The sequence below is a fragment of the Calypte anna genome, chromosome 33 (assembly GCF_003957555.1).
Source record: "Calypte anna isolate BGI_N300 chromosome 33, bCalAnn1_v1.p, whole genome shotgun sequence".
Lineage (NCBI taxonomy): Eukaryota > Metazoa > Chordata > Aves > Apodiformes > Trochilidae > Calypte > Calypte anna.
The window spans coordinates 61,428-87,703 of NC_044275.1; the positions used below are offsets into that span (position 1 = coordinate 61,428).

The 26,276-nt window shown below is 57.7% G+C and overlaps 1 protein-coding gene across 1 annotated transcript; it reads right to left on the reverse strand.

Annotated features, from left to right (window-relative positions):
• Window positions 1–5,107: 5,107 nt before the first annotated feature.
• ASIC1 (acid sensing ion channel subunit 1) lies at window positions 5,108–23,068 on the reverse strand. The gene is made up of 12 exons (XM_030468158.1): window positions 23,021–23,068; window positions 22,175–22,569; window positions 21,003–21,198; window positions 8,503–8,653; window positions 7,956–8,083; window positions 7,641–7,791; window positions 7,302–7,358; window positions 7,066–7,219; window positions 6,889–6,980; window positions 6,592–6,671; window positions 6,380–6,484; window positions 5,108–5,212 (listed from the first exon to the last, which is right to left on the reverse strand). Exons 2-12 carry the CDS (start codon window positions 22,537–22,539, stop codon window positions 5,108–5,110), a joined length of 1,584 nt encoding a protein of 527 aa, XP_030324018.1. The 5' UTR covers window positions 22,540–22,569; window positions 23,021–23,068.
• Window positions 23,069–26,276: the final 3,208 nt, after the last annotated feature.

The window sequence follows — 26,276 nt, forward strand, 5'->3', positions numbered from 1 at the left end:
CCAGAACTGATCCCAGCCCTCCAGAACTGGACCCAGCCCTCCAGAACTGATCCCAGCCCTCCAGAACTGGTCCCAGCCCTCCAGAACTGGACCCAGGACCCCAGAACTGGACCCAGCCCTCCAGAACTGGACCCAGCCCTCCAGAACTGGACCCAGCCCTCCAGAACTGATCCCAGCCCTCCAGAACTGGACTCAGCCCTCCAGAACTGAACCCAGCCCTCCAGAACTGGACCCAGCCCTCCAGAACTGGACCCAGCCCTCCAGAACTGGACCCAGGACTCCAGAACTGGACCCAGCCCTCCAGAACTGGTCCCAGCCCTCCAGAACTGGACCCAGGACCCCAGAACTGGACCCAGCCCTCCAGAACTGGACCCAGCCCTCCAGAACTGATCCCAGCCCTCCAGAACTGATCCCAGCCCTCCAGAACTGGACCCAGCCCTCCAGAACTGGACTCAGCCCTCCAGAACTGATCCCAGCCCTCCAGAACTGATCCCAGCCCTCCAGAACTGGACCCAGGACTCCAGAACTGGACCCAGCCCTCCAGAACTGGACCCAGGACCCCAGAACTGGACCCAGCCCTCCAGAACTGGACTCAGCCCTCCAGAACTGATCCCAGCCCTCCAGAACTGATCCCAGCCCTCCAGAACTGGACCCAGGACTCCAGAACTGGACCCAGCCCTCCAGAACTGGACCCAGAAATCCAGAACTGGACTCAGAACTCCAGAACTGGACCCAGAACTCCAGAACTGGACCCAGGACTCCAGAACTGGACCCAGCCCTCCAGAACTGGACCCAGGACCCCAGAACTGGACTCAGCCCTCCAGAACTGGACTCAGCCCTCCAGAACTGAACTCAGCCCTCCAGAACTGGACTCAGCCCTCCAGAACTGAACTCAGCCCTCCAGAACTGGTCCCAGCCCTCCAGAACTGGACCCAGGACCCCAGAACTGATCCCAGCCCTCCAGAACTGATCCCAGCCCTCCAGAACTGGACCCAGCCCTCCAGGTGGGGTCTGCCAAGAGCAGAGCAAAGTGGGAGAATCCCTCCTGCTCCCTCTGCTTCTCCACTCCTTATCCAAGAGTTTTTCCTTTCACCTTCCTGCCCATCACCCCTGCTGCCTTTTGGGGTCCAGGCACCTCCTCTGGGGGTTCAGCAGCAGCAGAAACCCCGTGCTGAGGCTGTGGGACCTCTTCCCAACCTCTTCCCAACCTCTTCCCAACCTCTTCCCAACCCAGGAGGGTCCTGGGGAGCTGGGGCAGAGATGGGGTCACTGCCTGCCCCCTGCAAGAGGAGCTCCTGGGAATGCTGCTGGGATTCAGCTCTTCCCAGGGGTTTCCTGCACTTTATTTAGGTTTATTTAGGGGTTTCCTACACTATATTTATTTAGGTTCATTAACTCCCTCCTGGGCTGGGATATTTTATGGGTTTCCCATTCAAAGCCCAGCCCAGCCCCAGGTCTGGCAGAGCAGGAGTGAGGCTCTGGAAATGCCATTTGGGAATTCTTGAAATGCTCCCTGCCATTTCCAGGAGCAACAGGGATGTGGCCAGAGCCCTGGGGCTGCTGCCAGTTCCCAGTGTTCCCCACTCACTGGGATTCAGGCTCCAGGGGGGATTTTTTGGGGTGCCTGGGGCTGTTCCTTTTGTAACTGGGATTTTTTAGGAAAAAAAACCCCAAAAAACCCCAAAGAAAGTTTATACTACAATTATTGAGGTTAAATTTAAGGAAAAAGGGGATTGAATGTTCTCCTTCTGCCTCCTTTCAGGGCAGAGCCTTTTCCCCAGGATTTCAGGGATGCTTTGGGGCTGCTGCCAGCTCCCAGTGTTCCCCACTCACTGGGATTCAGGCTCCAGGGGGGATTTTTTGGGATGCCTGGGGCTGTTCCTTTTGTAACTGGGATTTTTTAGGAAAAAAAACCAACAAAGAAACCCTAAAAAGGTTTATACTACAACTCATGAGATTAAATTTAGGGAAAAAGGGGACTGAATGTTCTCCTTCTGCCTCCTTTCAGGGCAGAGCCTTTTCCCCAGGACTTTAGGGATGCTTTGGGGCTGCTGCCAGTTCCCAGTGTTCCCCACTCACTGGGATTCAGGCTCCAGGGGGGATTTTTTGGGGTGCCTGGGGTTGTTCCTTTTGCAACTTGGATTTTTTAGGAAAAAAAAAAAACCAAAAAACCCCAAAAAAGTTTATACTACAACTCATGAGGTTAAATTTAGGGAAAAGGGGGACTGGATTTTCTCATTCTGCCTCCTTTCAGGGCAGAGCCTTTTCCCCAGGACTTTAGGGATGCTTTGGGGCTGCTGCCAGTTCCCAGTGTTCCCCACTCACTGGGATTCAGGCTCCAGGGGGGATTTTTTGGGGTGCCTGGGGCTGTTCCTTTTGTAACTGGGATTTTTTAGGAAAAAAAACCCCAAAAAAACCCCAAAAAAAGTTTATACTACAACTACTGAGGTTAAATTTAGGGAAAAAGGGGACTGAATGTTCTCATTCTGCCTCCTTTCAGGGCAGAGCCTTTTCCCCAGGACTTTAGGGATGCTTTGGGGCTGCTGCCAGCTCCCAGTGTTCCCCACTCACTGGGATTCAGGCTCCAGGGGGGATTTTTTGGGATGCCTGGGGCTGTTCCTTTTGCAACTGGGATTTTTTAGGAAAAAAAACCCCAAAAAAAGTTTATGCTACAATTCATGAGGTTAAATTTAGGGAAAAAGGGGACTGAATGTTCTCCTTCTGCCTCCTTTCAGGGCAGAGCCTTTTCCCCAGGATTTCAGGGATGCTTTGGGGCTGCTGCCTCCTCACGGGGGGGGGGGGAGGATTTCCCAGGAGCTGAGTGTGAGAGAAAGGCTGAGTGCTCATCATTTGATTCCATTCTTTATGTCATCTTTGAGAGGAGCAGGAGCTGCTGTACCCTGCAGCTGTCACCTTATTGTGCTTCCTATGGAAATGTTGTGTACATAGTAGAGACACCAGAGAGAGTTCAACACTTTATACACTTTTGAAGGCATTCAGAGATCAGGAAGAGAAAAAGAAAATGGCACAAGAACAAGGCCTAAATGCTGCCAGATGAGTATCTACACTGGTAGGATGCATATATAGATATATATATATATGTACACATATATATATAGTAATATATATTATATATAAGAAATATAAAATGCAGGTGGCAGAATAGAAACAAAGAGAGAAGTGTTATGCTTCATCAGGTGAGCATCAAGGTCAAAGCCCAGCCCCATCTTTAAAAGCTTTCGTGGGAAAGAGAAAGGAAGGAAGAGAAATAAATAAGTGGAGTGCAATGAAAGAGCAGGAAAAATCCATAAGAAAATTTATGGATGTGGCCAACTTCTCATCTTTGGGAGGTTGCTGGGTACAAAGGACTGAGCCCCCACTTCCTAATTTTGGGCAGGGGAGAAAATGAATAATAATAATAATAATTATAATAATAATAATAATGGCAAAAGAAAAACAAAGAAAAAAAAAAAACACCAAATCAACCAACAAAAAAAAAAAAAAACCCAAGCAAAACCAATTTTGCTCTTTAAAAATAATAATTACAAAAAAAAACCCCCAAAAAAAGACTTATTGCAAAAAAAAAGCTCTTAAAGATAAGAAGCACTTCAGCCCTGGGGGGCTCCTGCTTGATGCCTGGGGGGTCTGGGGGGTCCAAATTCCACTGAACCCCCAAGTCAAATGGGGGGGGGGCAGCAGAGGCTCTGCTGGGAGCACTGGGGGGGGGCAGGGCTGGGGGAGCAGTGGTGGTCCCGGGGCAACGAGCCAGAAGATGCCCTAAAGGTGCCCAGGGGCTCTGGGGGGCTCAGTGGGGTGGGAGCCTTTGGTCCCCTGGACCAGAGCACCCTCTGCTAGCCAGCCCAGTGGCCAACCAGCCAGTCCAGTGGCCAACCAGCCAGCTCTGTGGCCAATCAGATAGCCCAGTAGCCAACCAGCTAGCCAGGTGGCCAACCAGCCATCCTGGTGGCCAACCACCCAGGTTGGTGGCCAACCAAACAGCTTAGTGGCTGGCCAACCAGCCATCCCAGTAGCCAACCAGCCAGCTCGGTGGCCAACCAGACAGCTCAGTGGCCAACCAGACAGCTCGGTGGCCCAACCAGTCAGCTTGGTGGACAGCCAGCCAGCTCAATGGCCAACCAGCCATCCCAGTGCCCAACCAGCCAGCTCAGTGGCCCAACCAGTCAGCTTGGTGGACAGCCAGCCAGCTCAATGGCCAACCAGCCATACCAGTGGCCAACCAGCCAGCTCAGTGGCCAACCAGCCATCCCAGTGGCCAACCAGCCATCCCAGTGGCCAACCAGCCAGCCCGATGGCCAACCAGCCATCCCAGTAGCCAACCAGCCGTCCCAGTGGCCAACCAGCCAGCTCGGTGGCCAACCAGCCATCCCAGTGGCCAACCAGCCAGCCCGATGGCCAACCAGCCATCTCAGTAGCCAACCAGCCGTCCCAGTAGCCAACCAGCCAGCCCGGTGGCTGAGGCACTGCCGTCTCCTGGGGCTGAGGAAGACGTTTTGGAGGGGTGGGGGTGCCCCATCTTCGTGTGCCTGGGAGCACCCAGGAGAGTGGTTGGGCTGAGGGCCACCAAGGTGCCAAAGCCACCACCCCCCGGGGGTCCTTGGGGACCCTTTCTGCCGGGCACGGGGGTTCCAGCGAGCGTCGGAGCAGGGATGGACATGGAGACAAGGGAGGGACAGACGGACGGGGTCTTGGTGGCCAAATGGCTGCTGCTGCTGTTGCTTCTTCTTTCTTCTTCTTCTTCTTCTTCTTGGCTTTTTGGGTTTTTTAGTTAAAAAGGAGGAGCTGGGGCAGGGCCGGGCCCCAACCCCCTGTGCGTGTGGCTCCCCGCGCCGCGGGGAATGGGGGGGACGGAGCCTCCTCCTCGGGGGCTCTGAAGGAGCAGGGCAGGTGCTGAGCAGCTGCCACGGGGGCTGCGGGACGGGGTCCGGCGTGACCTGACCCCAAATCCATCACTACTCTTGTCCTTGTCCCACCACCGTGGCCGGGAGCCAGGTCCCCTCGGGTGGGACTCTCTGGGCCGGCGCCGGCGGGGAGCGGGGCAGCTCTCCCGGGGCTTTGGTAGCTCAGGGTGCAGATCCAGACCTCGGGGTTAGCAGGTGAAGTCCTCAAAAGTACCCCGGGCAGGGTGGTGAGGTAGGATGTTGGCTGCGTAGGTCATGCCTGCTGGGTGGCCCCGGATGCTCTCACAGGGGTTCTGTGGGGTGGGGGATGGATAAGTGGATGGAGAAATGGATGGGAAAATGGATGGATGGATGGATAAATGGATGGATGGATGGATGGATGGATGGATAGATGGATGGATAAATGGATGGATAAATGGATGGATAAATGGATGGATAAATGGATGGATAAATGGATGGATAGATGGATGGATAGATGGATGGATAGATGGATGGATAATGGATGGATGGATAAATGGATGGATAAATGGATGGATGGATGGATGGATGGATGGATGGATAAATGGATGGATAAATGGATGGATAAATGATGGATGGATAAATGGATGGATGGATAAATGGATGGATGGATGGATAAATGGATGGATAAATGGATGGATAAATGGATGGATGGATGGATGGATGGATGGATGGATGGATGGATAGATGGATGGATAAATGGATGGATAAAAGGAGGGATGGATGGATGGATGGATGGATGGATGGATGGATAAATGGATGGATGGATGGATGGATGGAACATTGGTGTTTCACCCGCAGGGAACGAGTCCTCTCTCCCCACACCATCTCTGCCTGCTCTGAAACCCCCTTCCCAAGCACTCCCAAAGTGGTGACAGCCCCTGTGTCCCCATCCCAACACATCTAGGGCAGCTGCTGAGCCTCAGCCTCATCTTGAGTCCTGTGTCCATGTTCCTCACTATAAGAGGGATATGGAAGGGCTGGAAAATGTCCAGAGAAGGGCAACAAAGCCCAGGAAGGGCCTGGAGCCCTGTGGGGAGCTGAGGAGCTGGGGGGGGGTTGGGCTGGAGAAGAGGAGGTGAGAGGAGACCTCATGGCTCTGTGCAACCACCTCAAGGGAGGATGGAGTCAGAAAAAGCCTCTGCTCCTTGGTAAACAGTGCCAGGAGCAGAGGGAATGGCTGGAAGCTGTGCCAGGGGAGGTTTAGGCTGGAAATGGGGAAATATTTTTTCACTGGCATTGGGATGGGCCGGGGCAGTGGTGGAGTCACCATCCCCAGAGGTGTTTAAAAGGCCTGGCCCTTAGGGACATGGCTTAGTAGTTGATTCTGGAGCTGGTCAAAGGTTGGACTGGATGATCTCGGGGGTCTCTCCCAACCTAAACCATTGTGTGAGATCCTGTGAGGGCCCCAGCAGGTCCCGTGCACCCCAGCACCCACTCACGTGGCGTTTGACGTCGTCCATGCTGAGCGCGACGCCCTTGTCCGTGTTGTTCCTCTTGTGGTTCTTGTGGCACTTTCCCCCCCGGCACAGTCGGTGCTTTATCACCTAAAAGAGCCACGTTTGGGGCTTTTCTCCGTGTCCCACCTGAGGGGTTTGGTGCTCTGGGATAAACCAGGCCCCCCCTGTAGCAGTGGGGTGGCCGGGACACTCACCTCGTAGGCGTAATCAAAGAGCTCCAGCACTGTGAGGATGCTGGCCCCGATGAAGAGCCCCATCTGCCCTCCGATGTCACCTGCAGGGGACAGAGAAGCCATCAGGGGGGTGTGAGCCCGGTGCCTGGTGGCAGAGAAAGGGCAAAACTCATCCCAGCCTGGGGATCTCACTTGGCATCCACGGCGTCGGAACATCCCAGGGATTTGGGATGGGGCCACGGAGCACGGGGCCACCACGAGGCCACCTCCTTGGGGGCTGCTGTCCCCAGGGCCCCCAGCAGAGCCACCAAGACTCACCCAGCAAGCCAGCCACCTCGTACGCCTTCTTCTGCTCGATGGTCTCGTAGTTCAGGGCTTCAAAGAAGATGTCCAGCACCAGGATGTTCTCCCTGTGCAGGACACAAGCAGCATCAGGCTGAGATTTGGGGTGGAGGGGGAAGATGCTGCCCCATGGCTGAGGTCTCAGCACGTTACCCGATGTACTGCTCCGACTTGTTGTACTTCTTGGCCAGGTACTTGGCAGAGGCTTTGCTGGGAATCTTCACCATGGAAAGCTCCTTGCCGTAGCGGGTGACGTTGCAGGGCATCTCGCAGACACAGTACTCGTTGTCCTTTTCCACCAGGAAATCTGGGCAGGGAGAAAGGGAGATGGGAGAGGTGGAGAAACCCAACACCCCCCAGCTCGGCCCCGTGCAGCCAGGCAGCCTCACCTAAAGCTGGATCTGCACATTCCTTGTACTGCTCCGGGGTACAGTAAGGAGCATCTCCTGGAGGAGAGAGAAAGCAGCTTTTAGGAAAAAAAATCTTCCCAGAGAGGGTGAGCAGGCACTGGGATGGGCTGCCCAGGGAAGGGGTGGATTCTCCATCCCTGGAGTTTTTTAAGGAAAACTCAGTGGCACTCAGTGACCTGCAAACCACAGCGGGGATGGATCAAGGGTTGGACTGGATGGTCTCAGAGGTACTTTGACACCTGGATAAATCTATAATTCTTTGATTTTCTTGGTGGGATTGGGTTTTTGGACCCTTCCAACCCCCCAGGGGGGTCTCACCTGGCATGTGGACCATGCGGCAGTTGCAGTTCTCCACCAGGTACCTCGTCTCGCAGTCGATGCGGCACGCGGTGATGCTGTAGGTGTCAAAAAACTCCGAGTCTCCCACCCCGGCCTTGCAGTCACCCCAAGGAGGTGGCAGGTAGATGAGCTGGGAAAAGGGGAGGCAAGGAGCCAGGAGTGAGGGGAGAAAAGCCCAGCAGCACGGTGCTGGGACAGACACCCTCATTGCAGCGGGATGGGGAGGTCCCACGGCAGGTCCAACCCTGAGCACGGGGTGGGAAAGGGCACCCCAAAACCTCCCCAAGTCCCTACCCTCTGCTCCTGGCAGGACACGAAGGTCTGGAAGCCAGGAGCCACCCCAAAGCCCAGCTGGTCGATCAGGGGGGGCTCATCCTGGCTGTGGATCTGCACCTTGATCCCGGCTTCAAAGGAGGTCTCGTCTGCAGCAGAGAGAAGTGGGGTGAGCCTGGGGCTGTCCCCCCTCTGAAGGAAGACATGAAATACATTTATTCCTGTGTCCATCCATCTATCCATCTGTTTGCCACACCGTGTCCTTGTCCCCTCTGCCCCTGCCCCTCCTGCTCCAGCACATGGGGAGAGCAGCAGGGAAGGTGTTGGCCTCTATTTATAAACAAGTGATGGCTGCTTCTGGAAACCCACTGGGGGGGTTGCCATGGCAAGGAGTGAAGACAAAGGAAAGAAAAGGACCCAAAGTGATGAGAAATGGAAGGAGGGAGGAGGAGGCAGCCTGAGAGATGTCAACCTGGGATGTGGGGAGGTGGGAAAGGACTGGGAAGAACCCCAGGAGGTGCCAGTGATGGAGCAGATCTGCTGGCAGAGCCTCTGGGGTGCTGGTTACCTGTTTCCCCCCAGACTGGGAGGTACTCGTCCTGCTGGATGTCCAGCATGATCTCCAGGCCATTCCCAGTGCCACCCTTCATGGTCATGAGCCGGGGCTTCCCATCCTGACCGGAGTTGAAGGTGTAGCACTTCCCATAACGGGTGAAAACCTGGAGGAGAGGACGTGGGGTTGAGCAGGGGGAACCCTCTGATGGCCCCAAACTCCTGCTGGCACCACTGCATGGAGCCAGGGGGGCAACACCAGCCCCAAACCCCCAGCACCAGCCTGGGGGGATGATCAGACCCAGGCTCCTGTCCTGAGGGTGTCTCTCACTGTTGGACCTTCCTGTCCTTGCCCCACTGGAGGAGGAGAGATTCCCCAGCAAGGCACAAGGATGGACTCAAGAGGAGACACTTTGCAGACTGACAGCACCTCGACCCCCCAGGGATGACAGCACTCAGCCCAGCACCTCCTCCAAGCCCTCCTCATCCCTGCAGAGGATGGGGATGGATGGGATCCTGAACCCCCATCATCCCTGTCCCTCCAGCAGCCACCAAGCCACTGCCAGCCCGGACAAGGGCCACCTGAGGCCACTGAGCTGCAGACCTCACGGTGCCCCACGGGTGGTGGTGACGTTGGGACAGAGATGCCAAGCACCTCCCCTGCAAGCACAGCCCCGGGGCTGCTCTCCGTGTCCCACCAGATGGTCCCTGCTGCCGGTGCCATCCCCGGCTCCAGCGAGACACCCGGGTGCTGGCAGAGGAAGCTGAAATGTCAGCCTGTCCCCAGACAAGGACAGCATCACCCGACATGCCCCATCCAAGACGGTGCTGGCCACAGCTGCTCCCTCTGCTTAGCCACCTCGGGGCTACTCACCACCACAAAGTCCTCAGGGCCACACCGCTGGCCCCGGTAGCTGCAGCTCAGCAGCATGTCCTCCAGCTGGTGGCAAGTGCGGTTAAAGAACCCGTATAAATTTAGGGGCTCTTCCTCCTCATCATCATCCTCAGGGCTGGGCTGGGCTGGCGAGAAGCCCAGCTCCATCCCGGGCTCGTAGTCAACCAGGGGAGCCAGGTAGAGGAGGTCCCGGTGGCTGAGCTGGGAGACCCGCAGGCGGTTGATGTTGCAGAAGGTGACGGCGGGGAAGGTGACCTGGGGGGTGTTCACCTCCCTGAGCAGGGTGACGTGGTGGTACTCCAGGTAGTAGGCGACACGGTCGGCCACCTGGTAGAGGAAGATGGAGAGGGAGAGGAGGAGGGCCAGGGCCCAGAGAGCCTGCCGGGCACCCAGGCTGCCTTCCACGAAGATGTGGTTCAGTCCATGCAGAGTGCAGCTGCTGGCAAAGGCCACCAAGTCTGTGGCTGCCCTGGTGTCCTTCTCCTCCTCTTCATCCTCCTCCTTCTGCCCGTAGAGGAATTTGTCTGCTCCATCCTCTCCCCTCCTGGCAGCCGCAGGATCTCTTGGTCCTTCCTCGCTGGAGAAGGAGATGGTGCAGAATATCTGGAGGGGCATTGCCTGCTCTGGAGGACCCAGCTGCAGCTTGGAGGTTCTGGTTCTGCTGGGGGGGAGTTCCTGGCTCCTGCCCTGCTGCAGCCTGGGGGGCTCGGATGGTGGCGAGGTTCCTCTAGGAGGGGGTGAGAGGGGCTGGGGGAGAGCAGGGGGGGAAGGAAGGGGGCAAGTTCAGAGAAATGGAGGATGGAGAAGGGGCGAGAGGGAGCGAGGGAGAGGAGCAAAGGGCTGCTCAGAGGGGCCGGAGAGAGGAGGGTATATGAGGAGCAGGGAGGAGGAGAGGAGGAGCGAGGGGCGGTTCTGCAGCCTCCCCAGGTCTCCCGGGACGGCCCGGCTGCTGCTGGCAGGATGGAGCAGAGGCGGCTCCTGCTCCAGAAGCACCAAAAACCTCGGGATCTTCCTGTGCTGCCCGGGGTGTCCTGAGGGGCTGCACGGGGGTGCTCAGGGGTGGGTGTGCAGGGCACCCAAAGTGCTGGGGACCCACGTTGTGTCCTTCATCCTCACCGCGGGGCAGCGCAGCGCTGGCAGCCCGAGTGGCTGCTCCAGCCAGGTCCTCGCTGCCGGGTGCCGGGCTGGTTCCGGAGCCACCATATGCCCGGCTCTCTGCGCTCTTCATCGGGGCTGCCAGAGCCAGAGGTTTTCTCAAAAAACTCCCGTGACTGCTGCAGTGTGGGCAGGAGGATGCTGTGGAGTTCCCGAGCTCCTTTCTGCCCGTCCTGAGCCGGCAATCCCATCCCTGCGGGCTCAGCTCCAGGGGAGCATCCTGCACGGGTGATGTCCCACGCAGCGTGAGCTCCATCCTCTTCCAAGCCGGGGCTGTTTTGGGCAGGATTTGGTTGATGACTCCTCCTGCAGAGCTCAGCCAGCACACGGTGCTCTGGATCCCCACGGGGGAACAGAAGGAGCCACCCCTTCCCCTGGGGGATGGTGCCCAAGCCTCGTGCTGCTGATCCAGGGGGATTTTGGGGGTCAGGAAGGGTGCCCCGATGAGGGGTGGGTGGGATGGAGTCGGTGGCAAGGAGCAAAGACATCTCCTCCCTGCAGCAGCACAGCCCCTTCTTGTGGTTTGCTTTTTTTCCTGTGCTCAGCACTTCGTAAAAGCATCCGAGGAGACCACAGAGCAATCTCCAGCCCCTTCCCAGCACCGCAGCCCAAAGGGGAAGGGAAGCATCTAAATACAGCAGCACTTTGGTGCACAAAAGCTGGATGGGTGGTTTTGGCTGATGCCAGGGTGTGAGGAGCAAACCCCAGCCCCCGGGTTTGGCTGCTGTGCCTTCCCCCACACCCCTGAACACACAGACGTGGGGACCACCAAACCAGGTGACAAAATGCAAGGAGGAAACTTGCCCCAATCTGATCTGATTCCACTGCAAAACCATCACTGCAAAACTTCCCCAGCAGTGACAACGGGCAGGGAATGCACTGGGGATCCCTGCACTGGGGAGCAGCCAAGAAGGTGACAGATGAGGTGACAGGGGGTTGTCCCTCAAGAGGCCATCCTGGGGCTTCCCAGGCTCAGCATTCCCAGTTGGATCCTCGTGTAAGAGGGACACTGACAGCTGCCAAAAAGCTGGGGACGTTGTCAGCACCTGGGAGGAAAGATGGGTGACCTTGGGCATGGACACCAGAGCCACGGGATGAAATTTCACGCAGCAGAGAGCAAGGTGACACCCAGCCCGTGGGAGCAACTCAGAAAGCTCAGCTGGGAACTCATCTTGGGAAATGGGGCTGGGGGAGGTGGTTTGGAGGCACTGGGCAGGCTCAGCAAGCTGGGAGTAAACTGGGAGCAAGGTGGGAATAAGCACACAAGCAGGAGCTAGAGGATACTCCAGGCAGGGATTGAGCTGGCTGAAGTTGGGGTGGGATTTCTGCTGCTGCCCAGCTCTGGGACAGGCTCTGGGTCCTTTGCAATGTCTGTAGGAGGAGGAGAAGGAAAACGGAAGAGAAACCTGAAGGGATTTGTTCAGCCCTGGCAACAAGTGAGTGGAGCTGCCCTGTGCCCCCTGGGACAATCCCTGATGGTGTGAGGAATGGGTTGATCTGATCCCACAGCGTGGGGAGCTTTAATGGGATTCCTTGGGAGCAATTGCAGCAGGGAAAGAGAGAGAGAGAGAGAGAGAGAGAGAGAGAGAGATGCTGTAATGAAAACACTCCATCATCAGCTGGGGCCATTCACCTGCATCGCTCGGCTTAAACAGCTCCCGGGGAGAGGCGGGGATGGGCTCAGCTCTGGTTACCCCCTCCTGTCCCAGAGGTGACACTCGAGCTGGGGTGAAGGTGACCCGGGAGAGTCAGAGCCAGGAGCACGGAGCCACCAGCACTCAGGGGACAGCGTCTCGACTCCACAACTGGGGGGACAAACTCTGGTGCCCGGTGTCCCCGCACTGCCGGGCAAAGAGGGTACCGTCCCGGTTTGTGGAAGTTTTTGGAGATGCTGAAGGAGTCCTTGGGCTCGTTCCAGCTCCTCCCTCGCCGGGAGTTATTTTTACCCACTCTCAGGTAAAGCTTTGGCGGGGGAGAGGGACGGGGGATGCTAAAATTAGCCCGTGACATCAGCCCCCGTGGCGGCGCCTGCTGGGATGATGCCACCACCCCCCGACCCACCCGTGGGGACCGGGGATGCTCCGTGCCCTTTTTCCCCGCTGCGGCAAAAGGGAGAGGAGCCGATGGAAGGAGCCTGGAGGCTCTGGAACAGCTTTTGGCCACCGTCCTGGTCCGGTGCAGCTCTGCTCCCTGCTCTGCAGCTTCTCACGGGTCTGGGGAAGGAGAATCCCTGGAGCGGGGGAGCACGGAGGCGGCGGGGGGGGTGGGAAGGAAAGGAGAGGGAGGGGGATTTGACGGCAGCAGCAGCACATTTCACAGCCTGTCACGCTTTAATGGCAGAGGAGATCAAAGCCGGGCTGGAGTTATTCATAGAGATAAAACCAATCCCCGAGGAGGCGAGGAGCAAACAACATTGCGAGGCTTCTGTTATCCCAGGCCTGCAAGCGGCAGCAGCTCCGGGGAGGCTGTGGCAGAAAAGTGCCCCGGGAATCGGACTCGCTCCGCTTTGTAACCTGATGCTGCCCGCCAAGGTTCGCCCGAACCGGAACCGAACTGCCTGCACCATCCCTGAGGGTGCCCGGGCACCAGCGGGTGGGAAAGGAGGAGATGGGGTGAATATGAAGCAGGATTTGGGGATGGATATTTGGGTCCCCAGGCATCCTGCTCCCACGGTGCTGCCGGGGGCACTGTGCTGGGAGGGAATGAAAATCAGGTTTGCCATGTGCTTTGGCTGCTGAATTGGCTTTCCCAGAGCTGCCAAGATGCTGCTGATGGCACCTGCAGTGCCTCCATCACCACTGGAGCAGAATGAGCTGCTTTGGGATGGCTCCGTGGCTGCAAATCCCCTCCCTGACCCTGGGGAGAGGCAGAGATGGGGTAGTCGAGCAAAGTGGGATTGCCCGGGCAGGCAGGATCCCTGCTGGCACTAATCCTGCCACCCTTATCAGATGCTGCCACCTTGCCTCCCTGTGCTCCCTGGGCCAAGCTGGGCCCAGCTTGTGTTATCCCTCCCTTTATCCCCCAGATTAGATGCTTCACAGTGGATTAGCATGTCACATCCTAATGCAGAAAAATTGATGATTAAAAAGGAGTTTTTCCTCTGTATTATTCCCTACCTCCGCCTCTTCTCCACCCTATCCCTGCAGGCCTGGACAGCCTCAGCCCCAGCCCTGTGGGTGATGCTGGAGCCTTGTCCCTGGCTCCCACAGGTGACAGAAAACCAGAGGTCCATTTTTGGGACTGTTCTGGGCTGGCACACTCTGTCCCAGCTCCTTTTGGTGGGCTGGAGGGGCTCCAGGTCATTGTGCCATCCTCCCCTGGGGTTGCTGGCTGCAGACTCCACATCTGCAGAGCAGAGTTTTAATAAAAAGCACATTATGGTGAGTAATGTGCTAAGTGGACTTCATTATGGACCCGGGGCCTCCCTGGCTCCCAGTGTTCCGTGTGATTTCATATCAGACGAGCCTTATCTCCTCTCCAAACATTTCCATTTAAACTCCATTAATCTTGCAAAGCTTCTCTGGCCAGCGCTGCCGAGCTCTTCCCAGCTGGGTGCTGGAGCTGCTGCCCCAGGCCACTTGCAGCTCCATTGGCTCAGGGTCCTTGGGGGAGGGGGGGCTCATCCAGGACCCCCCACAGCTCTGTGGGCATCAAGTGTGGGCCCTTTGCTGGGCGTCTGCTGTGACAGCTCCCACAGCCACCTCACCCTCCTCTTTTTTTACACTTCTTTGATGAAAACTCTTCGCAACACCCAGAGCTTTCCAAGTGCTTTGCTCTCCGGCCACGTCCCCTTGTGCCACGGAGGGGTGAGTGGGATGGTGGAGGATTCCTGTTGGGATGTAGAGGATGGTGCTGAGGTGCCAGTGGTTCCCGTGGTGGTTGGTGTCACCCTGTGCAGACACTTTTATCCCCTCTCCTCTCCTCCTTCCCTCCCGGTCGTGAATTACCCAGAAGCAGGTTGCAATTTTTTCTGACAGCATTCACAATTGTTCAGGCAGCTCTTGGCAGCAGATTCAACCTGATGGGTTTATTGGTTTAGGGGGGGGGTGGGAGGGAAAAAAAAAATTGTATATATATATATATATATATAAACAAGAACTTGTATTCCTATCTGGTTTCCTCGCTGCCTTCGCCGGCTCTGCACGCATCATGGTTTTCAAATCTAATCTGATCCAAGCAGGGTGGTTACACAGCCTCAGTGTGAAGCTGCTCTGGATGGGTCTCCCCGTCACTTCCCTGCTGCTGCCAGGAGAAAAAGGCTGAAAATCCCTGCAAAATCAGAGGGAGAGTGGGGAGGACCCTTCCCCAGCTCCGGGCTGTGTCCCAGCTCTGTCCTTATGGGGAGAGCTTGGATGCGACTGCACCGAAGTCTCCTTGCTGGGGGGAAAAAAAAAACAAAGTTTCCAAACCAAATAAAATAAAAGGTTGTAATAACCAAGTGTCAAGGCCTGCATAAATAAATAAGAGCCTGAGATAGTGAGATGCTTCTTGAGTCATGGTTGTTTCGGGAATTGCAGTGCTGCCTGCTGCTTAGGGAGCCCCAGCTCCGGCCAAACTCTCTGCAGGCAATAAAACAAAGGCAGCTATAAAAAAACAGATAAATTAAAACCGAGGCAAAAGGCCCCGGGACAGTTAATTTCCCAGATCTCCCTGTAGAGATCTCTGCCTCCTCTCTGTCTCCACACACTTTGGGGGACCCACCCAGCTTCTCCCCACTTGATACCGGAGGAGCAGAGAGGAGGAAAACGGCACCAGGACATTCCCTGGGCAGAGTCTTTGAAGTCCCAGCAGCACCGTGTGCCCCTGCTTGGGTCTTGGGTAAAGACTGAAGGGGGAAATGTCTGGAGAAATCCCATGGGATTGTCCAGGGCTGAATTTCCAGCCCATGGGGCTGGCATCTGCAGAGCACAAGTGCCCAGGCTCCCTGTCTGCAGCCAGAGCATCCTTGTTCTGTTGAGGTCAGACAGCCCTGGAAAGCCTCTTCATCTCTTCCGGCAGCCACAGATGCCATTAAAGCTTATTAATAATAATTAATAATTCATTTGTTAATGATTTTTTATGGGCGAGGGGAGCAGGAATGGCCTGAGGTGCAGCTGAGCTGCTCTGAGCTCACAGTGACAAAGCCTCCAGGTGTGCGTGGAGCATCTGAGTGTGCAAAGTGCTTTGGGTGAGGTGACAGCTCCGGGTGTGCAAAGAGTTCTGGGTGGGGGTGACAGCTCAAATGTGCAGATTTCTGGGTGGGGTGACAGCTCTGGGTGTGCAAGGATTTCTGGGTGGGGTGACAGCTCCAGGTGTGAAGAGTTCTGGGTGAGGTGACAGCTCCGGGTGTGCAAAGAGTTCTGGGTGGGGTGACAGCTCCAGGTGTGAAGATTTCTGGGTGGATTAACAGCTCTGGGTTTGAAGATTTCTGGGTGGGGTGACAGCTCCAGGTGTGCAAAGAGTTCTAGGTGGGGTGACAGCTCCAGGTGTGAAGAGTTCTGGGTGGGGGTGACAGCTCTGGGTGTGCAGAGTGCTCCTGTGCAGGGTTTGCTGCTGGTTCCCGTGGCTCTGGACAGGGTTGTGCTTCCTGGGCTTTGCTCCTGGGCAGGGCCAGGCATTAAATGGTGACTGGGTGGGCCCGATCCTGACCCTTCAATCCTTCTCTCTCCTGAACCCCTGGTTTAGGGGGGTGGGGGTGGGAGCAGCAATGCTGTTGAGTGCTCTGAGGTTTGGAGGCACCAAATGCTTCACCTGCTCCTTGGCAGAGCTCCTGATGAAGCAGCTGTGAGGCCCCGAGCTGAGGGATCTCAGAGGAGGTGGTGCTGGGTTTGGTGGCTCCTTCCCTTCCCACGGTGACACCGGTGTCACCCCCTGGCCTCGCTGTCCCTGCTTGCACCCTTGGTGTCAGCCTGGGGTGAGCAAAGCCACGGGCAGCCGAGGGGTCCCAAAGGGCAGCTGGGGGGTCCCCAAGCTTCCTGCCTGCACCCCCAGGGCAGGGAATTGTCCGGAGAGGTTGGGATGAGGCTGGGAAAGGAGGAGTTTGCTCCCTGCCACAGGGCTAAATGGCTCAAGGCTGCTTCTGGGATGATTTGCTTTGAGGAAAATGCCACAACGCTTGAAAACTGCTGAGCTGAGAGAGTTGGGATGTTCCTGATCCAATGGGTTTTCCCTGGAGAGCCAAGGAACCACCAGGAACCAGCTCCAGCCCCATCCGTGACTGAGCTCCTGCCCTTGGCTGCTCCTCTGTGCCACCAACTCCCAAATATTTTGCACCAGGCAGCCTGGGTTGGCTTCATTTGTCTGGGAAATGATGGAACCTTTGGAGTCAAAGGATGCTGCTGTGGGAGAGCTGGGAATTTGCAGAGGATGGAAGAGAGGAGCCAGGGAGAACCTTTGGGATGCCAGAGGTGAATTGCCCCTGGGAAACAGCAGATCCAGGTGAGCATGTCCAGCTTCCAACCCTTCTCAGTTATTTAGGAGCTCGTGAGCTGCTTTAAAAAGTGATTTGCATAAATGACTTGAAGGTCTTGCAGAATTTGCAAATGTGCCACCAGGGACTGGCCCCAAACTGGGAGGAAGATGTGATCTGGGACCAGCAGCTGACCCCCCCTTGCCCACCCCTGGTCCCCAGGTTGTTTTTCCCAGAGCCAGGTGGTCCCGTGGGGTTTGTTTATTCCCTGCCTAAAGCTCCAGGAAATGTCTGGGTATCAGCAATTCCCGTGCCTGGCCTCTCCAGCTGTGCTGGAGATGCTTTTCACTCCAGCTCTATGATTATCCACTAAGATGCACCACGGGGGAGCTCTGCTCACCACACCATCCCTGGGCTTCTGACTGCCACAGCTCCACGAGGAACCGTGGGCTGGACACCTGGGCCCCCCGTGGGTGCTGGGTTGGGGTCCCACGGGGCTGAGGCAGAGCAGGGGGATTGGCAGCACCCCCTGCTTGAGCACCCTGAGCCCCCTTGCACCCTCTCTCTGGGCTCCCCTGGGTGCTGGAGGGTGCCCTGGCACCCACAAACTGGGCAGGTTTGGATGGCAGAAGGATCTGGTGGGGAAAATGGGGTGCAGCAGGGTTCAGGAGGGCAGTGGGGAGGCTCAAGAGGGTGCAGTGGGGTGCTGTGGGGTGGAGTGAGCTGCTGATGGAGCCATCTCCCATCTCAGCAGCTCCTCCACTGCTCCAGAGATGGGAGGGAGGAGGAGAGGAGGAGCGTGGCCAAGGTTTGCTGGGCTGCTCCAGACCTTTCCTGCTCCCTCCCTTGCTCCTGCTCCAAGGTATTTCCAGGGCAGAGGATGCAGAATCCAATGGGAAAGGCAGGAGCCACAAGCTCCACGTCAAACTCAATTCTCCCCAGTGCCAGCTCAGCCCTGGAACCTCATGGAAATGGTCCAGAGGTCTTAATCCTCTGCAGTTTATGGAGGATGTCCCAGGGTCTCAGCCTCAGGGCTCCTGTGCCAGGCTCAGCATCCCTGCCGTGAGGCAGGATGGGGACAGGGAGCTGGGGACATGGCTCTCCTCCAAGGCTGGCTGGGAGAAGGAAAAAGCTGCCCTGACCCTGAGAAAGAGGCTCAGGAGCACTGAGCACCATCCCCAGGTTGGGTTTGCCATGGGGCAGCCCCAGCTCCCAGCCCAGGGACCTTCCCAGGGCAGGGGGGGGGGAAACTTTTCCTCTGGGTTTCTCCTTCTTCTCTTGGATGGCAAGAAAATAAAAGGGGTTTAGAGCCCAGAGAGAGGACTCCGGGGTTTTTCCCTTGCTGGGTGAGGATGAGGGGGGTTCCAGGAGCCCTTTGCTGGCACGGGGAGGGAGAGGAAACAGAAAGTGGGAGCTGTGAATTCCTGAGGGCTCCAAGTGATAAATAATGGAGGAGCAGGAGTGAAACCTGGATCTCTGCCCCAAAACAGAGGTGACAGGGAGGGTGATTCCCCCTTCCCTGCAAAGGGGGGGCAGGCACAGGACCCCTGAACCCGGCCCCTGTGTGGTCTGGTGGGTGCAAGGTGCCCTGGTGATGGGCACAACCTCACCTCATGGCCCTCAGGGCTGGAAAGGTCCTGAGGGAGGTCAGGATGTGCCCCCCAGCTTTGTGTTTTCACCCCTGAGCTTGAAAGCCAAGCCAGGATTTTGGGGTTGGAGCAGGGAGGTGGCTGCATCCCTCTGCATCCTCCTCCTCGATCCAGGGGTGCTTGATGGACCCCAAACCTCCCCCCATTGGTGCTGGAGAGGCTGAGAAGAGCCAGGGCAGAGCTGGGGTGGAAAAATTGTTTCCCCCTGGGTGCTCTTAGAGGGTTCCATCCCCTGGACAGGATGAGTCCAAGCTTGGGAAGCTCCAACTCTGCCCCTGGAGCATTCCCGGATCCCAGGCACAGCCCCTGCTGGGAACACCCATCCCAAGAACCAGCCTGGGTGGGACTGGAGGGGGATGAGCAGTGCCAGGGACCCCCTGACATGGCCCGATGATGCCACAGGATGAAAGAGGAGGTGGGAAAAGCCCCTGTAATCCCAGGATGGGCTTTCCCACCACATCCAGCCAGAGGAGCCTGTCCTGGCTGCAGGTAGAGCTGGGGCAGCTCCTGTCACCTCCTTGTCACCCGGGTGCTTTGGGTAGGGCAGCCCAGGGTTTGCATTTGCCACATCCCCCCCCTCTCCCCCCTGCCCCGAGCCCTCCCTGCTGCTGGGGACAGAGGAGGTGACAGCCCTGGGGCCGTGGTGCTGGCAGCAGAACCGCTGCTTTTCCCATCCCCTCCTGCACCAACCAACATCAGCATGCAGCCAGCATCACCCGGGCAGCCACTGCCCCCCCAGATGTCCCCATCAACCCCCCGAGATGTCCCCATCAGCCACAGCACCCAAGTGAAATGGTTGCAATGGGGACAGGCGCAGGGAGAAACCCGAATCCACATCCCTGCCCGCCGGCAGACACCCCCCCTCACCCTTCCCCAGCCACTGGAGGGGGTCTGGGCAGCCCCAAAATCCTCCCCAGCACCCAAAAATCCTCCCCAGCACCCAGCAAAGCCCCTCCCCAGACGCAGCATCTCCTCGGAGTCAGGGAGAGCAGAGGGGCAGCACCGGCCAGGCAAGGAGCTTCCCAAAAGGCAGAGGATCCCTGCTCGGTGGGATCCCTTTGGGATGGCACCAGATGAGGATCCCCAGCACCCACCAGCCCTGCCCAGTATCACCAGACCCAGAGCAAGCACCAAACCCAGCTCAGCCTGGGTGGATGCAGCCCGAGCTGGGAGGAGGCAGTAGGGAGGCAGAAGGAATTAATCTGTCAAACCAACCCTGCTGAAAGCCCCGGGTCCCCATCCCAGGGATGGGGCAAAGGTATCCCAAACATTCCAGCGAGATGGGATGGCTGCTGGGACCCCGGGTCCAGGCAGAATCAGCCCCAAGCCCCCCCAGCACAGCCCTGAGAGTGCAAGGCTGCAAAAGGGGAACCCAAAGAGCAGCAGAAAGACAGCAGCGAGCAGGCAATTCCTCATCAAATCCATTAAATCATCCCAGGCTGCTCCCAGGGAGGGATCCAGGCAGGAATAACAAACCAGCTGGGAGGCTGCTATGCTTGAACTGCTTGGAGGTGGGTGCAGGTGGGGAGGGGGATGAAGGTGGGGAGCTGGGATGAGGCTCTCCCCGTGGATGTTTCACTGCAGAAAACACAACCCTGTGCTGGGCAAACAGTGGCCACATGCAGGCTGGGAACTGGCCCCACTTGCCAGCCCCACTGGAGAAGCTCCAGCCCCACTGGAGAAGCTCCATCCCCCTCCAGGCTGCAATTTGCCTCCATTTAACAAAATGCCTGACAGCTGACAACAGAGAACTGCTCTGTGCACAGAGCTTGTCACGGGAATTTAATGATGAAAATCCCCCAAATTGTGCTGGGACCCGGGCAGCAGCCCCACAGACACCCAGCTGGTGCCTTGGCCTTGTCCTCACCCAACCCACGGTGTGAGTGGGACAAGCCCAGGGCTGGGGATGAGGATGGGGACCCCGATGGGTGCAGGGCAGGGAGCTTGGGAAGAGCCAGCCCTGTGTGAGTCCCAGCTGGGTGGGGAAGAGGCAGCCCTGGGGGATAAAGGTTTGATTGTGTGCTGGGTCCAGGCACCAGCACGAGATGTAACCTCTGTGGTGGGGCACAACTCTTGTGCCATTCCCCAGGGACCTCCCCAGGTCACTGCCAGGCAGCACTGCAGCTCTCCCTGCTTTTCCTCCTCACCCTGGGGTGGTTTCCAGCATGAGGTTTCCAGCCCAGAATGCATGACCCTGTTTTGCAGAGCCCAAATGATCCCAGGGAGCTTTGTCCATGCTGGAGCAACTCCACCCAGCAGCATCTGCTCCCAGGGAGTGCCTGGACCTCCAAAACCCAGCAGCACCCCCTTAATGAAGATGCTCTCGGTCCTTTCCAAGCTGGAAGGAGAGAGGAGAGGCTACAGGTGGACAAACACCCTTCTGGTGTGGGAGAAACTCAGCATCAGGCTGGGGCCCCGGGGGCACTCACCACTTTGAAGTCTTCAGGGGTGCACTGCTCCCCACGGAAGAAGCAGGACAGGAGCATCTCCCGAATGTCGTGCCCAGCCCGGTCGTAAAATTCCAACATGTTGAAAGGTTTGGGCTTGAAGTTCCGGAAGTTGGCCTTGTCCTGCAGGATTTCCAGCTGCTTCTCATCAGCGGTCTGGGTGTCGGGGATCTCGTATCTTAGGGGAAAGAGGAGGCAGAAGCTCAGGCCTGGCCGTGGTGGTTGCTTCTCCTGGTAAAAGCCATTTGGGCTTCACAGGGATTAATTCTGCCCCGACCCTGGCAGGGGCTCAGCAAAGCCCCAGGCACTTTGCAGGTGGCATTTTCAGGGCATTCAACAGGAGGAAGTGTCCCAGAGGCAGAGGAGGGGCAGTGGCTGGGTACCCAACCCATCCCACTTGCCCCAGGGGTGGTCCCTCAGCTGCTGTCCCCATGTCCCCAGTGCCATGGCTGCAGGTGGTGGCCTCAGGATGTGGGTTGGGTGTTGTGGCTCTCAGCCCCTGCTCTTGCACTGTCCCCTTGCCTCTGGTGGCTGTGGACTCCTCCCCGATGGAGAATGACAAAGGGGAGGGGGGCAGTGGTGAAGCCCTGGGTGAAGCACAGGGAGCAGAGGTTGCTGCTGGCACCAGCTCAAGGAGGTGGCTTGGAGCTGCTGTGGCCATGGGGATGAGCTGGGAAGGGGGGGCTGGGGGGGCTTCCCCAGGAGCCCTGGCACCAGAAGGATCCACAGCCCAAGGGCCAGGACCCTTCCCCACTTCTGGTGTGTGGGGGATGATGCTCAGCACCTTCACCTCCTGGATCCACCCCACGGGTGTCCCTGGGTGGCCCTGTCCTTGCTGCAGGTGCCAAGCACTGGGGACAGAAGCTGTGGCTGCTGGGTCTGTCCTGGGCAACTCCAGGATGGGAGCCATGTGCCCAGGAGCTGTAGCAGGACCTGAAGCCTCCTGGATTTTGGTTGCTGATGTTGCTGCCCAGCTCTGGAGCTGAACCTAACTCAGGATCTGCTTCCCCTAAGGCTGGGGAGATGCTGCCCATGGTGTTCATGGAGCAAACCCTTCCTATCCTCACTGTCCTGGTGGGGTGGCTGGGGGCCGTAGGGTGGTGGTGGCTTTCTCGTGGGGACGTGGGGACCTCAGCAGGGCCCCCAGCACCCACCTGTTATTGAGCAGGGCGAGGAGCTCCCCAGCGTGGTACAAATCGTTCTTGGTGACCCGGCTGAATCGGAACTCGTTGAGGTTGCAGAAGGTGACAGCAGGGAAGGTGAGCCTGGTGGCTGCCACCTCGTCCAGTTTGGTGACGTGGGGGTAGAGGAAGTAGTACTGGATACGGTTGGTGCAGACCAGGACCAGCAGGGCCAGAGAACCCAGGAAGCAGAGAGCCCAGAACACCCTCTTCAGAGAGAGCCGCTCGTAGGAGAAGATGTGTGAGAGCCCGTGGAGGGTGGAGCTGCTGGCAAAGGCCTGGATGCTCACTGGCTGCCCACTGTCCACCTCCTCCTCGTCCACCTTCAGGTCCATCATGGTCCTCCTCGGCACCCTGGGGTGGCCACTCTGCCGAGAAGGGAGCCCGTGGGTGCCTGGTGCCGTGGCAGCCTCGTGGGTGCTGCTGCTGCTGCCCGGCCCCTGGCAGCCCCGTGCAGGGATGCAGGGGATGCACCCAGCAGCCCTGGTGGGGGGCAAATGCTTTGCTGTGCCCTGCTCTTCCCCCCAAAACCCCAGAGATAAATCTATATATACACACACACATGGCTATAGAGATATAGATTGATATTTACATTCATTTGGGTGCTGCCTCTTGCATTCCCTCCCCTCCCACCTCCTCTTTGCCCTTCCCACCCCACAGCCGTGCCCCCCCAGCACCCCTCAATCCCCATCCTTCCCACTTTCCCCCCAACCCTCCTTTCCCCCCCTTCCCTCCCCCCTTTTTCACCCCTTCCCTCCCCCCCCCTCCCCAAATGGCACCGGCGCATCCAGCAGATGAAGGAATGGAGAGGATGCAAACCTGGAATCAGGGCCGGGGGCCGGAGCCGGGGCTGCTGCTGCGGGTGTCGGGCGTGGGACGATTTTTTTTTCTTTTTTTTTTTTGGTTTTTTTTTTTTTTTTTTTTTCCCCGCACCTCCGGCTGCTGCTGCTGCTGCTGCTGCTGCTGCTGCTGCTGCTGCTGGGCTGGGAAGAACGGGAAGCGGGAGAGGAGCAGGGAATCACGGAGGGATGCGAGAGGCACCGAGCCCGGCGGCGAGAGAACCGGAAAAGAATGGAGGGGAATAAAAATAGCCTCGGTGGTACCTCGGCTGGTGCAAGCGTGGGAGCCGGGATACGGGAGGGGGGAGTCGGGGGAAAAGGGGTCGGGAAGGAGCCGGGGCCGCGCTCAGCTCCGTGCGGGGGGACCGGAGGCGGCGATGGTCGGCGAGGAGGCAGCTGGAGGGTGCGAGGAGGAAAAAGGGGGAGAGGGAAGGCGAGGAGAGGAGGGCTGCTTCCCTGCCAACCACATGGATACCTCCCCCTCTGGCTAGCTGCGAGCTGCTGGTGTCTTCAGATGCAGAATCCGCATGAAGTCATTGTCTGGGAGCTGCTCTGGGGCCGGAGGCCGCCCCGGGGCTGCAGCAAGCCGGTGGGCAGCGAGGAGGAGGAGGAGGATGAAGAGGAGGAGGAGGATGAAGAGGAGGAGGAGAAGGAGGAGGAGGAGCAGGAGCAGGGAGCTCCAGCGATTGCAGCGGCTGTTGGTGCTGCTGGTGTCTGCGTGTGGGGAACGTGTGTGTGTTGTGTGTGTGACTGTGTGTGTGTGTGTGTGACTGTGCTTGTGTCTGTGTGGCTGTGTGTGTGTGTGACTCTGTGTGTGTCTGTATGTGTGTGACTGTGTGTGTGTTGTGTGTGTGACTGTGTGTGTGTCTGTGTGTGACTGTGTGTGACTGTGTGTGTGTCTGTGTGTGTCTGTGTGTGTCTGTGTGTATGTTGTGTGTGTTGTGATTGTGTGTGTTGTGTGTGTGACTCTGTGTGTGTTGTGTGTCTGTGTGTGTGTGTGTGTGTGTTGTGTGTGACTGTGTCTGTGTGTGTGGCTGTGTGTGACAGTGCATGTGACTGTGTGTGTGTGTCTGTTGTGATTGCCTGTGTGTATCTGTGTGTGTGTCTGTGTGTGTCTGTGTGTGTGTCTGTGTCTATGTGTGTGCTGCTCCCATCCCCCAGCTCCTGGATCCCCTGGAACCCCCCCCCCAAGCCCCCTCCTTACAGCCCTGACCCCACTCTCCCTCCCAGGCTTCACCCCGGGGGGGTTGTTCAGACACACTCAGCTTGGTGGGTTTGGGGGGGTTTTTTTGGGGAGAACCCAAGACAAGAGCCTTCCAGCCTTTTCTGGCCGCCAGCTTGGGGTGACAGTGGGACACAGCAGAGCCTCCAGCATCCGTCCCTTCACATCCCTGCTCCTGGCTGCATCCCAGCATGTTCTTCCCCAGCATGGGGACAAGACCCTGCTGGGGGTGTTGTGCTCCTGGCCCTGTGCTGCTCCTTCCCCAGCTCTTTGCCTTCTGCCACTTCCAGAGTCTTCAGGACACCGCTCCTGTCCCCAGGGTGCAGAGCAGGAGGGTGACACAGTGCTGTCCCCCCCCCCCCCAGCCCTGCTGTGTCCCCTTCACACCCCACCTGCCCCCCCTGCAGACCCCCATCCCCCAGGGGCTGCTGGAGGTGCCTGCAGTGACACGGAGCAACAAATGTTGGGAAGTGATGGAAAGGGACACCCAGAGCTCAGGGTCATTCCCAGAGGCTGCACCCCCACCCAAAGGTGCCCCCCCAGGGTGCTGTGGCCAACATGGGGTGCATGGGGTGGGCTACAGCAGGGTCAGGCACCAGGACCTTGTCTCCAAATCCTGTGGCATGGACACCCTTGGGTTGATCCTTTTTTTTTTTTTTTTTTGGAGCAGCCACTCTGGGTTCCTCGTTGGAGCAGGAATCCAGGGAGCTGCAGCAGGGGGAGATGGCACCAAGGGACCCCCCCATGAGGCACTTATGTCCTGCTGGGCAGGGGGTGGCACTTGGCTGCAGGGCTGGGAGAGGGGCTGAGTGGTTCCAGTTGGCACCAGCCCTGCCTCTCCCTTCCCTGCTCCTCTCTGCAGTCAGAATCCCTCCTTCCCTGGATGCCACCCTCCTGCTGGTCCCTGGCCCTCCATTAGGGCTCCTGACAGGAGCTGGAGAAGGATGTGCTGCTTGGATAAGGGACAAGGACATTCAAAAAGGGGTTGGTTGGTTTGTTTTGTTTTTTTTTATCTCCAACCCCCTCCCCTTTTTTCTTCTTTCTTTTTTTTTTTTTTTTCTTTTTTCTTTCCTTTCCAGATGACAAGTCATTCTCTGCAGAGCTTTTACTGTCACTAAATCCACCAGCAGGGCAGGGATGGGGGGTTCAGGCTGGAGCAGAGCCACCCATGGATGTGGATGTGCTCCCCAGCCTCTGCTTTCCACCCCCCCAGTAAAGATGCTCCGTGTCCCCAAGCCACCCTGGCTCAATAAACTCATTTCCTGGGGGGGGGTCTCGAGGGGCAGTGGGGTTCCCAGATGCCCCCCAACTTTGGGGGGGAGCAGCCAGAGGAAACTTCCTCCCTGCTGACCCCCAGCCAGGGGAGCTGCAGCTGCATCCTTGGAGTCGAGGGGAGCCTGGGGAAGCAGGAGCATTTCCATGTTATTTTTTTTTTGGGGGGGGAAGCCATGTGAGGGGCTCACAATTAACCCCAGGTGATAATTAATAACAGCAGGACACCAGGATTAAAGGGCAGTAGGGAGGGATGGGCTGGGAGGGATGAATGGGGAGGTGAGGGGTGGTTGAGATCCTTCCTGGGCAAGAGGGGAGCTGAGCCCCAGCTGCCCTCAGGCTTCCCCACAGATCCAATTAGTGTGAAAAAAGTAATTAAGGGAAGGTGCTGCAGTTCTGAGGCTCCCAGCAGCCAGGCAGCCACTTGTGTGTCTGGGGAAGACCTCAGGAGCTTGGGCCAAAGGAGGAACTCCAGCCCTGGGCTGTTTTCTCCCTTTCCCAGCAATGTTTGTCCCTGCTCCATCATGCACCCCCCTGTTACAGAAACAAACTCCCCTCCTGCTTCTGGGAAGAACCTCTGCAGGGCAAGAGCATCCCCAGGGCAAGGCTGGGTTTGCAAAGAGGTAAGAGATGCTGAGATGCTTTTTCTATCTATTTTTTTTGGGGGGGAGGGAGGTTTATGCTCTGCTATCACTTGCTCCATCAAGGCTTGCAAATTGCTTCTCTATCTGCACCCTGCTGC